The following is a 12,050-nucleotide window of genomic DNA, read 5'->3' as shown; positions in this document are numbered from 1 at the left end:
GCAGGAGACACCAGGGGCTGGGCTGCCTAGCAGGGTCCCAGGTTGGTCTGGATTCCCACTGGCTTCCCACTTCCGCTTGACTGCAGGCTGGCGTGAACCCTGGGCAAGAGCTCAGCTTCCTCGGCTGTGTGGTGGAGGCTGAAGCAGCTGTCCAGAAGCTTCTCAGAGCACTTGAGGCATCTTAGGAGATGACCTGTAGGACAGCCCTTTGTAATGATGGGGGTCTGGGCAAACTGAGGGTTGACTGCTAGTGAGGGGACCCTGGGTGAGGACGGAGAGACTGTGGGGACCTTCAAGGTGGGGGGTAGAGGGGCAGAGGTCTCAGAAGCCTCAGCCCCTCTGACCTGTGGTCCTGGGGGCGCCCATCCTATATTTGAGGGCTCACGGGCTCGCGCCTCCTGCAGTACCGGCTACAGCCGGCAGGGGGCGCCTCAGAGACTGCCCTTCTCTTGGAGCGCCAGTCATTGCCTTCCAGGAACAAACGTTTGCAGAGGCCTTGCGGCCAGGTGGGTGGCCTGGAAGAGGGAGTAGGGTGCAGCCTCCATCGTGGGATGGCCTGTGCCTCACACTTGGGCAACCAGTCAGCAACTAACACTACTAGTGTCAGTTGAACGGGGGAGGTTAAAATGCCCAGAGGAGCCGTGGCCTGAAAGAGGGTGGTGGAGGCTGCCCAGCGTGGCGGGCAGGGCACCCGCTCTCCAGCCAAACAGCCTGGGCCACGCCCTGGTCTGTACTTGTATTTGTGAACAAGTTGCTTCACCTCTTTGTGCCTCAGTTTCCCCACTTATAAAATGAGAGTGACTACAGTAAATAGAACCTTTTCAAGAAGTTGCCATGAGGATTAGCAAGTTAATACAGCACTGGACTTAGAGCAGTAGTGTTTGTTAAATAAATAAATGGTGGAGTGTGTGATGGGAGGGGCATCCCGGGCATCCCCATCCCCTGGATTTCAGTTCTTAGAACGCCTACCCAGCTGAGGTCCCGACCACCTGCTGGCACTGGGCAGCCTGATGTCCGCCGCTTGTCCAGTAATTTTCCTGATGGGCTGAAGCTCAAGGCCTGATTTCCCTGATAAGACTCCATAACTGTCTCTTTGATGGGAATGTGGTTTATCAACAAGCTGCTCTAGACTCCAGCCCACCCAAGGCAGGCAGCCAGCCCTACAGGCGGAGACCCGGTGGGGGAGGGGGAGGAGGAAGAGGCGGGCTCTCTGGCTCCAGCGCTGCCCAGAGACAAGGGGATGCCCTGAGCCCGGATCCCTCAGGCTGGGCCAACAGGACCATCAACCGTGGACTCACCGTGATGGCTGTTGACTTCTCACCAGTTTGCCTTTGACCTTTGGAAGCCAGTTTCTAGAGAGCCTGGCAGGGGGCTTGGTGTGGAAAAGAAGGTCCAGGGTCACAGCAACGTCTTCTGAAGTCAACTGCGGCCAAGCAACGGTCACCAGGACCGAAGTCATGGCACGTGGGGGCTGGAAGGGACCCACAGACCAGCTCATCCGGGCTTCCCATTTTACACACAGGGACACCAGGGCCCAGGGAGGGTAAGAGAGGGCAAGCTGACACAGGGGACAGAATCCGGGTCTCCAAACACCCACCCTTCCCCACGCCCCCCAATCAAACTCCCCAGCCCAGTCAACAGCACCACCGTCCGTCCCCATGTCCTTCTGGGACAGGCATGGGGCATATCCACCCCTTCAGCCGAGTTCAGAGTAGTCACTGATCATGGCCTTGATCCAGGGTCTTGGGAGGGCCTTAGCCTGGAGGTCAAGGGTCAGGGTACCCGCATGCCTCCAAACTAACCTAGGGCTCGTCACCTAAAGTGGGGTCTGCAGAACCACCTTGTTTGAAAAGCAGAATCCCACAGGTGACCCAGAGCTTCTGAATCAATCTTCATCTGAATAAGATCCCCGCGCTAGGTTCATGTGCACATTGCAGTCTGAGAAGCGCTCTGTTAGAGCAAAAGCCCCTTTCCCGTCACCAGCCTCAGTTTCTCTCACGGAAAGGGCAGCAGATCTCTGACCTCTCTTCCACCTCTAACACCCTGGGAGCAAGGCCTTGGGCGTGACCTCCTGCGGGACCCTCTGCGTTTCGTGGGCAATTCTGGGAAGTGGAATTCCAGCTCCAGCAAAGCTGAGGAGCGATCGACACCTCTCCCATTCCGTCTTGCTGGGCCCTCTCCTCTCTGCCGGAGACCTGGGCCTGGGGCAACTTCATAGGTCCTGGAATGCAGCTAATTCAATTCAGTCCACTTCACCAACACTGATTAAGCACCTCCTGTATGCTGGGGTCAGTAGCAGTGAATCATTGCTACCCTGGCTGTATATTAGAATCTTCCATGGTGCTTTTATTTTTATGAGTTTGTTTTTTGTTTATTTTATTTTATTTTTTACTTTTTGGTCACGCTGCACGGCTTCTGGGATCTTAGTTCCCTGACCAGGGATCGAACCCGTGTCTCCTGCAGTGGAAGCACGGAGTCTTAACCACTGGACCACCAGGGAAGTCCCTGGGGTGCTTTTTAGAAATGCCGGTGCTGGGCCTCACCCCAGGCCACTGGCATCAAGGTCTCTGGGGGCAGGCCTGGGGACAGGTACTTACTAACATGACTCAGGCAATTATAATGCACAGCCGGGTTGAGAGCAACTGGCCAAAAGTAAGAGAGAAATCTATGCCAAATCCTATCCAGGCCATCTCGTCAGTGTCTGCTTCCTCCAGGCCAGCCAGCTGCAGCAGGCCTGTTGCAAGCCAGGGGAAGTCATCAGGAAATTCCCTGGATATGGCAACCTGTGACTGCAATCTCTAATTAATCATCAACAGTGTAATATAATCCTGGCCCATGACAAGGGGACCTGCTGAATCCTTTGGAAACCTGTCCACTGGCCTTCTTCAGACCCAGGGACCAGTGTCCGAGGATCCCAGGCTGATGGGGGCTCAGATCTGCTCCCAGGCTGGTAAGTGGGAGCCCCAAGCTTGGTCCCTGGACCAGGACTGCAAGAAGCAGAGGGGGTGCTCTGTGTTATTGCTGGGGAAGAAGTCTCGGGAGGCAGAGGTATAATCAGTGTAAATATCGCTCAGGAGGAGTTTCTGATACAGGCTGGGCTGACCTAGGTAGTGAGCTATTAGGCGGCAGCGAGGTAGTGAACTTCCTTTCCTTGCAAGAATCCAAGAGAGGCTGAGTGACTCGGGTCCAGAATCCCTGCAGTGATACGACGACCCACATGACCCATTTGCCTTCGGATCCTGTTGTGCAGAGTGAAGAATGGCTGGGCTGGGAACAGGGTAGAGTGTAGGGGGCCTGGTGGAAGACCAGGGGTCCCAGCTCTGCCCCCATGGAGCTGTGGGACCTTGGGTGAGTCACTTCTCCCTGGGACCTCAGTTTCCTCACCCGCAGGCTGGGGGCCAAGCAACACACCTTGCCGGTTACAGAGCTGCCAGGAGCACAGACCACAAGGTCACCAGGCACCATGGTTCTCTACCAGCCTCACCTGAGGCCACAGCGCTCTCTTAAGTGTGCAGGGCAGGAGATGGAGAACCCTGTCTTTTACCAGCAGAGATCCAGACGGCGCACTCCTGCTCCCAGCGCCTAGACTCTCCTCCCTCCCAGGCAGCAGGTGACACCTGAGCCTGGGCCAGGGCAGGGCCGAGCCGCCACTGCCAATGCTGCTGCTGCAGCGGCAACTGTGTTTGGATTCCAGGCAATGATGGTGCCATGAGGGGGGCAGCGCAGGGGTGCGGGCCCGGGATCCCTCACTTCTGGCTGCACGAACACCTCCGCATGCTCCGTTTCCTTAGAGTGTTTCCCTGTGGGGTGGTGGGGAGACTGTAAGCACTTAGTAGGTGCCCGGTGCCAGGAGAGGCTTGATGGCTGGAGGGGCGGTGATGACAATGAAGAAGATCCGGGGAGGTCCTCACTGCATGGGGCACTGACCCTAGGTCACTTAGATTCCAAGAGCCTTGCTGCAAAGATTCCCGGATTGGAATCCACCTGTCCAGCGGGTGGGACATCCAAAAGGCCATGACTGTGTTCCCTGCGCCCCAGCAGCCCAGGGGGTCCTTGTTGCCAAGCCCAGTGCATGGTGGGGGAGTGAAGGAGTCAGGTGGCATAACTGGGGAGGGTCACCCATGGGCAACTCAGCTTATGGAGCCTCAGGATCCGGCCTGAAAATGCAGCTGATAAGTAGAACAGCCACCTACGGGCATGAGGTGCTCACAACCCCCTGCCCAGCCGGCTGGGGACAGGCCTACTTGGAGAGCCACACTTGGCCTGTACCCACCTCTGCCTCTCCCCGGCCCAGGAGCAGGGGGGACTGGGTAGCCTGGGTCAAAGAATGGGAGGAGTCCTGCCAGCCCGCCCAGTGGAAGGAGACGCCACCCAGACCCAGCTTCAAACTCAGGCGCAGAGCCCCATGCAAGGCAGAGGAAGGGGCCCCGCAGGTGGATGCAGTCTTGCAGGCTCTCTGCCCGGCCAGCAGGACAAGGGTGGCTGTCAGTGCCACTCAACCTCGGCCTGTGCAGCTGAGAGAAGGGAGCACAGTCCACTGGCCCCTGGTGTCCTGTGCAGCACTTGTGTCCTCTCAGCCCCCTCCTCTACTTGGTGACACGAGGACATAGCTCCCACAGGCCGATTTCCCTGGCTCCTCTGATTCCCCCCATCCCCCATCCCACTGTCCCCAGAGCCAATCCTGCCTGCGTCAGCCCCTGTCCACGGCAGCTGTGCGTGGGGGGGACTCCATCCACTGACCCCTTGCCGAGGGAGGGGAGTCAGCTGTCGGCCAGGACAGGGTCATCTCCACTGGGTACCGTCTCGGGCCACAGAGCGGGGCCTGATGGGTCTCCTGTCGCCCCGACCCGAGGGTGGGCCCCTTTCCCTGCAGGGGTTGCACTGGGTGAGGCTGAGGTGATCCCTGTTTGAACCCCAGCTCTGCCCCTGCTGCTCACCGCCGTCAGGTGGGGTCTTTTCTTGCCGCGTGGTGGCAGCGTGGGATGCGGTGGTGCGCGGAGAGGCTTAGGGCCCTGCTCACCACCCACACCAAGCCCGCTCCAGGGCTCCCCTCCAGTCCCGACCTCAGGGATGGGCGGTGACCCAGCCAAGTGAGGGGCCTGGCCCCCACCCTCCAGGGTGGGTTACGGCTGATTACATCAGGAGCCCCTACCTGCCCCCCGCGCCCAGCCCGATGCCTGTGCAGGTGGGCAATGAAGTCCTCACATTCAGGATCCCCAGACAAGTACCTGGAGACTCCAGGCCTGGGCTGTCAGGCATGTCATTCCCACTGTGGATAAGGGACCAAACCCAGAGGGGCAGTGACCTACCTAGGTCAGCAGCAGAGCCGCAGCTAGAATCCGGGTGTTGGTCCTCACTGCCCTCCACAGGGTCTCCTGGCTGCCCCAGCAACTTGAGTGGATGCAAGGACAGGTCCACCTGATGTCAGGACCCTCAGCTCTGGCTCCTGGTCACCATCTGTGCCTTCTCTGGGCCTCCCTTGCTGGTGCACAGCCTGGAGGAGCAAGGGTTGGTGGGCCAACCCTTTGGGAAGGGAGGGAGAGACCAGGGCATTCCAGGAAGGGGTGGTGGCGTGGGCAGGGCCGTGGGTGAGGCTGAGGGAGGGGTGAGCTTGGATAGCAGCGTGGGTTCAGAGGCCCCCCGAGCCAGGGTGAGCGCTTGTCCCTCACACGTTGGGTGAGGGAACCGTGCCAGGCTTGTCTTTGGCCTTTTGGAGGTCAGGGATGGATTCACTGTGACCTTAAGGGTGTCCCTTGTGCTGGGCTGGAAACTTGCAGGCATGTGGGTGTCAGAGACGAGGGCCAGGAGGGAAGGGCCTTGCTCCTTGGGGATGGGGTCTGGCTCAAGTGTTCTTTTTTTTTTTTGGCTGCGTCGGGTCTTCGTTGCTGTGCGCGGGCTTTCTCTAGTTGCAGTGAGCGGGGGCTACTCTTTGTCATGGTGCGCGGGCTTCTCATTGTGGTGGCTTCTCTTGTTGCGGAGCACGGGCTCTAGGCACGCAGGCTTCAGTAATTGTGGTATGTGGTCTCAGTAATTGTGGCTCGCGGGCTCTAGAGCGCAGGCTCAGTAGTTGTGGCACACGGGCTTAGTTGCTCCGCGGCATGTGGGATCTTCCCGGACCAGGGCTCGAACCCGTGTCCTCTGCATTGGCAGGGGGATTCTTAACCACTGCCTGGCTCAAGTTTTGACTGAATTCACCTCTTTTAGTTTTCTATTTCCCTCTTCCAACCCAGAAAGAGCAGGGCCAGGAGGGGAGGAGGAGGGGATGGGGAGAGAGATAAGGCCTACGGAGCTAAGAGCCGTTCTGGGGGCAGGAAGCTCCGCCAGCTTCCTCCAGGCCTCTGGGGCTGAGAGAAAGGACTGCCCAGCAAGGAACTTACCCTTCCTGGCTGCCAAGTGGAGTCAGGTCAGGAAATTCCCTGATTTCAAAGCCTACCCAGGACTTGGCTGGGCCCAGCCCACGATTCTGAGGGGCTGACCTGGGACTCCCCCTCTGCAGGCTTTGCCCCCTCACCGGATTGGGAGTTGCCAGGCACCTTCTCTCCCAGGACAAGAAAGTCACCCTCTTTGGGGGCCATGGGCTTCACAAGTCACGCGTGTTCTCTGTGGGAAAATCAGAAAGTCACACAAGCAGAGAGGAAAACACAACACCAGAGACGACCACAAGCAGCATGTCAGCCCATTTCCTTTCAGGCTGTTTCTAGAAACAGATGAGATATACATGTATATAGTGAACGTATAAGTGTATATGTCAAAACCAGGGTCATATTCTGTCTACCGGTCTAAAACCTGCTCTTTCTAGTTAACGGCAATAATAGCCATTACCGGGTATCCAGAGCCGGTGCTGCCATTAAAGGAACTGCGGTTCCTTTAATTTTTACATCATCCCTATGGGAGGTGAACTGAGGCTTGGGGAGATTCCCGAGGGAACTAAGATCTCTGACAGGCAAAGCAGGCTCCTCACTGGGGGTGGGGGTGGGGGGAGGTGGTGGTGGGGAGGTGGAGGGGAGGGAAGAGCGGGGACAGTGGCACCGGGGAGTGAGGGTTGCTGGAAACGTCCCCTCCCCTGGCAGGGGGGTGCTGTGATGGCCTTTGCAGCCCGGTGGGTCCGGCCCGCCCCGCCCCTCACTGACACCTCCCGCCCCCGCAGACGCCGAGATGCCCCGAGAGGCGCTCCGTTTCCACGCCGAGGCCGTGGGCGCGCAGGTGAGTCTGGACGCGCAGCGGAGCACCGCGCGCAGGCGCGCCACGTTCCGTGACGGCATCGTGTTCAGCCATCGGCCGGTGAGGCCCGGAGAGCGCGTGGAGCTGCGCGTGCTGTGTCACGAGCGCGGCTGGGTTGGCGGCCTCCGCGTGGGCTTCACGCGCCTGAACCCCGAGCGGGTGACCGCGCCCGGCCTGCCGCCCTTCGTGTGCCCGGACCTGGAACAGCAGGGCCCGACGTGGGCGGCCATGCTGCCCGACGGCTGCGGGCTCACCGGGGACGTGGTGCGCTTCTGGGTGAACCGCCTGGGCCGGCTCTTCGCCCAGGTAAACGCGGGCCCCCGGCTCCTGCTGCGCAAGGGCGTGCTCATGGGCGCCCCGCTCTGGGCCGTGATGGACGTGTACGGGACCACCAAGGCCATCGAGCTGCTGGGTGAGGCCACGGGTGGGGACCCAGGCTCCTCCCCTGGGCGGGAGGAGGTGGAGGGTCGGGCGGTACTTCACCTGCATCCAGAGCCGCTGGGAGAACTGTTGTTTCATTCATATGCCGTCAGTTTTTCCATCAGCTCATGTCAGGGTATGAAGATGGGCGCTGGGGACAAGACCTAGTCATAGGGAGGGCAGCCTCATCTCTGAAGAATGAGAAGACGTGCTCAGCACCCCAAACATCTGTTAGAGGGCTGATCTCTTTCACAAAGGAAGAAATTTCGGGGCTAGGCTTTGCAGTCTAAGTAGGCGTTTGCTGAGACAGGGGTGGCAGCAAAGGGAACATAAGTGTGAGAGAGGTGAGCAGGAAGGCAGCCTGGGGGGCAAAGGTGAGATGTTCAGGCACTGGGTGGGGAAACAAGGACCACCTGAAAGGAGAGAGGATTTCAGGAGAGGGAGGAGATACAGGAGCACTCATAAAAAGAAATTTTGGCATTCTGGGCTGGTGTTCCATGGGCCTGCACAAGCATTCCAGACACCCCTGCGCGTTTGTTTTTCACACTGCTTGTCACAGCTGCTGGAGCCTCACCTCTGGAGCACCTGAATTGGTAGGTCTGGAGTGGAGCCCCAAGCACCTGTTTTCCCTCCTGGGGGATTTTGAAGCACATCTGGGTTGGGGACCGTGAATAATGCTGAAGGTCTCCACTCAAGCAGCAGAAGTAGGGCAAAGGGGAGCTGTCTAAAGGAAGGGTAGATTAGCAGGAGGAACCTGCAGTTCTACAAATTCTCTGCTGGGTTAAACTGGGAAAGGGGCGGCCAGGACAGGGCTGGGTGACCAGCTTGGAGCTCCAGCATTGCACCCCAGAAAAGAAAGGGGATGGACACTTGGCTTTAGGGGCAGGGGCTGGGGAGGTGCGGGGGAACGAGGACACCCTGACTTCGCTTTCCCCAGGCCCTGACTTTCCCTTTCTGCCTTAGATCCTACAGTCAGCGCCCCCACCCGAACCATGCCCTGGGTCCTCAGTGATGAGGCTCTGCCTGAGCCCAAAGGTGAGTGGCTTCCCCGAGCCCCAGGGACTCCCCAGGACTCCAGCACTAGGGGAGCTGCGGGGAGGCCCCAGCCCTGGGAACTCAGTTAAGTCTTTCCAAGTCCTATCAAGTCTCCCACGGGCTTTAGGCCAGAAAGATTTGGCTCCGCCCCTGGAAACCTAAAAGCAATTTAACAGCTCTGCCTTCTAGGACATTGGCTAACTTCACAAGTTACTGGAGCACATTCATGAACAGATGTTATTTTGTCCGTCTGCTTTTAAAAAAGCAATCCACGTTCATAGTAATTTGCCAAACAGAAATAAAATACGTATTAAAGGATAAAGAAGGAAGTAAAACAAAAACAAAAAAACACCTCCCAAACCTTGCATTACCTGTTAGGTGGATTTCCTCCCCGTATTTTGTGGACTTATATATGGGGAGTTGTTTGTACTTTGTTTTCCTTTTTTCTAAATTGGAATCTTATGATATGTATGTTTGTACCTTATGGTTTTCGTCCCAACTTTTTTCACTTGATTACATTGTGAGCATTTTCTTACAAGGTAATATTCTTCAGAATCCGACTGCACAGTTCTCTGTCCTGTGGTTATATCATGAGTGGGCTGCCCACCCCTTGCCCCCAGGTGCCCCTGACCTCTGTTGTCCCCTTTCCCAGCCACAGCAGGAGAGGAGTGTGCCATCTGCTTCCACCAGGCTGCCAACACCTGCCTTGTCCCCTGTGGCCACACACACTTCTGCAGCTGCTGTGCCTGGCGGGTCTTCAGGGACACAGCCAAATGCCCTGTGTGTCGCTGGGAGATTGAGGCGGTGACCTCGGCTTGGGACCCTCCTGCTCTGGGCCCTGGTGTAGGTGCACAGCTCTGAGCCCGGCCCCTGCCACGGGACGAGGTGCAGCTCTGCCCTCTTTCTGGAGACGAGTCAGAAAGCTTGGTTAGCAACAGGTGTGGTGGAGAGATGGAGTCAGGGCCGCAATGGCTGTTCCCCCTCCTCAGCAGGAGGGGGCCAGTGGACCGAGGAGGTGCCCCTTTCTGCCCACACCGGAACTACCTCCCTGGTGGGTGTCTGGCTGGAGAACGTGGCTCAGCAATGGGCCAGTGGGGTTCTCACCCCTCTGCCTAGCTCCAGGTTCATTTTTGCGTGCCAAGGCTTTTGGCTGGTCACCTGGTTCAGCCACCATGAACCTAGCAATCCCCGGTACACCAGAGTCCCAGGAACCCACATGTGCCAGTGAGAAGGGCCTTTGTGTAGAGAGGGGACAGCCTGATCCCTCGTTTTATGGCTAAGGAAGTTAAGGTACCTGCGCATGTCTGGTGAAGCCCTGCCCACCCTGGGGTATTGAGGAGCCTGGACCAGATGCAGGGAGCATCTGGGTGGAATTTTGTTTATTTATTTAGTTTTTTAAATTGCAGTATAGTTGTTATACAGTATTAATAAGTTATAGATGTACAATGTAGAGATTCACAATTTTTACATGTTATACTCCATTTATAGTTATTATAAAACTATTGGTTGTCTTCCCCCTGTTGTACAGTATATGCTTGTAGCTTATTTTGTACCTAATAATTTGTACCTCTTAATCCCCTACCCCTAAATTGTCCCTCCCTGTTCCCTCTCCCTACTGGTAACCACTAGTTCTCTATATCTGTGAGTCTGCTTTTTTGTTATATTAACTAATTTGTTGTATTTTTTTAGATTCCATATATAAATGATATCATACAGTATTTGTCTTCCTCTGTCTGACTTATTTCACTTAGCATTATGTGAAATGCTCCAAGTACGTCCATTTTGCTGCAAATGGCAAAATATCATTCTTTTTTATGGCCGAGTAGTATTCCATTGTATATGTATACCATAACTTCTTTATCCATTCATCTGTTGATGGACACTTAGGTTGCTTCAATATCTTGACAATTGTAAATAAGGCTGCTGTGAACATTGGGGTGCATGTATCTTTTCAGTCTGTGTGTGTCTCTATATCCGAAATAAGTCTCTTGTTAGGCAGCACATATGGGTCTTGTTTTCGTATCCCTCAGCTACTCTATGTCTTTTGGTTGTAAATTTAGTCCATTTACATTTAAGATAATTATCAATATGTGTTCTTATTGCCATTTTCTTAATTGTTTTGGGTTTGTTTTTGTAGGTCTTTTTTCTTCCTTCTTGTTTTGTTCTCTTGATATTTGATGACTATCTTTAGTGTGATGTTTGGATTCCTTTTTCTTTTTTGTGTGTATATCTGTTATAGATTTTTGGTTTGTGGTTACCATGAGTCTATACATACGTACATATATATACATATACATATATATATATACACATATATATGTATATATATGGTTGTTTCAAGTTGCTGATTTCTTAATTTGAAATACATTTTAGCAGACATAGAGGACAAACATATGGACACCAAGCGGGGGAAAGGGGAGCTGGGATGAACTGGGAGACTGGGATTGACATATATACACTAATATGTATAAAATAGATAACTAATGAGAACCTGCTGTATAGCACAGGGAACTCCACTTTGCTGTACAGTAGAAACTAACAAAGCATTGTAAAATAGCTATACCCCAATTAAAAAAAAAAAGTGCATTTTAAAAACCCTGCATTTGTACTCTCTTCCCCTCACAATGACTGTTTCTGATGTTGTATTTTGCATATAATTATTTTGTGTATCCCTTAACTGCTTATGTGGATAGAGATGATTTTACTACTTTTGTCTTCTAACCTCCCTACTTGCTTTGTGTGCGGATGATTTCCTGCCTTTACTGTATGTTTGCCTTTACCAGTGAGCTTCCTCATTTCATTATTTTCTTGTTGCTAGTTGTGGCCTTTTCTTTTTAACCTAGAGCAGTTCCTTTAACATTTGTTGTAAAGCTGGTTTGGTGGTGTTGAACTCTTTTAGCTTTTGCTTGTCTGTAAAGCTTTTGATGTCTCCGTTGAATCTGAACGGGAGCCTTGCTGGGTAGAGTACTCTTGGTTGTTGGTTTTTCTCTTTCATTACTTTAAGTATATCATGTCACGCCTTCTGGCTTGCAGAGTTTCTGTTGAAATATCAGCTGATAGCCTTATGGGATTTCCCTGTATGTTATTTGTTGCTTTTCACTTGCTGCTTTTAATATTCTCTCTTTATCTTTAATTTTTGTCATATTAATTACAATGTGTCTTGGTATGTTCCTCTTTGGGTTAATCCTGTATGGAACTCTCTGTATGTCCTAGACTTGAGTGACTGTTTCCCTTCCCAGGTTAGGGAATTTTTCAGCTATTGTGTTTTCAAATATGTTTTCAGCCCCTTTCTCTCTTCCACTTCTGGGGCCCATATAATGTGAATATTAGTGCATTTGATGTTGTCCTAGAGGGCTCTTAGACTATCCTCATTT

At 54.2% G+C, this 12,050-nt stretch overlaps 1 protein-coding gene across 1 annotated transcript; it reads left to right on the top strand.

The window, feature by feature from the left end:
* Positions 1–7,082: 7,082 nt before the first annotated feature.
* On the top strand, positions 7,083–9,537 carry NEURL3 (neuralized E3 ubiquitin protein ligase 3; the record flags this gene model as incomplete). Its single annotated transcript, XM_082642530.1, is given in 4 exon segments — positions 7,083–7,100; positions 7,102–7,633; positions 8,605–8,676; positions 9,329–9,537. Coding segments are annotated over 4 exon segments (831 nt in total).
* Positions 9,538–12,050: the final 2,513 nt, after the last annotated feature.

This window comes from Mesoplodon mirus, assembly GCF_964341445.2.
Source record: "Mesoplodon mirus genome assembly, chromosome: 14".
NCBI lineage: Eukaryota > Metazoa > Chordata > Mammalia > Artiodactyla > Ziphiidae > Mesoplodon > Mesoplodon mirus.
Note: the sequence above shows the minus strand (reverse complement) of the source record. Positions and strands in the feature narration are given on the sequence as shown.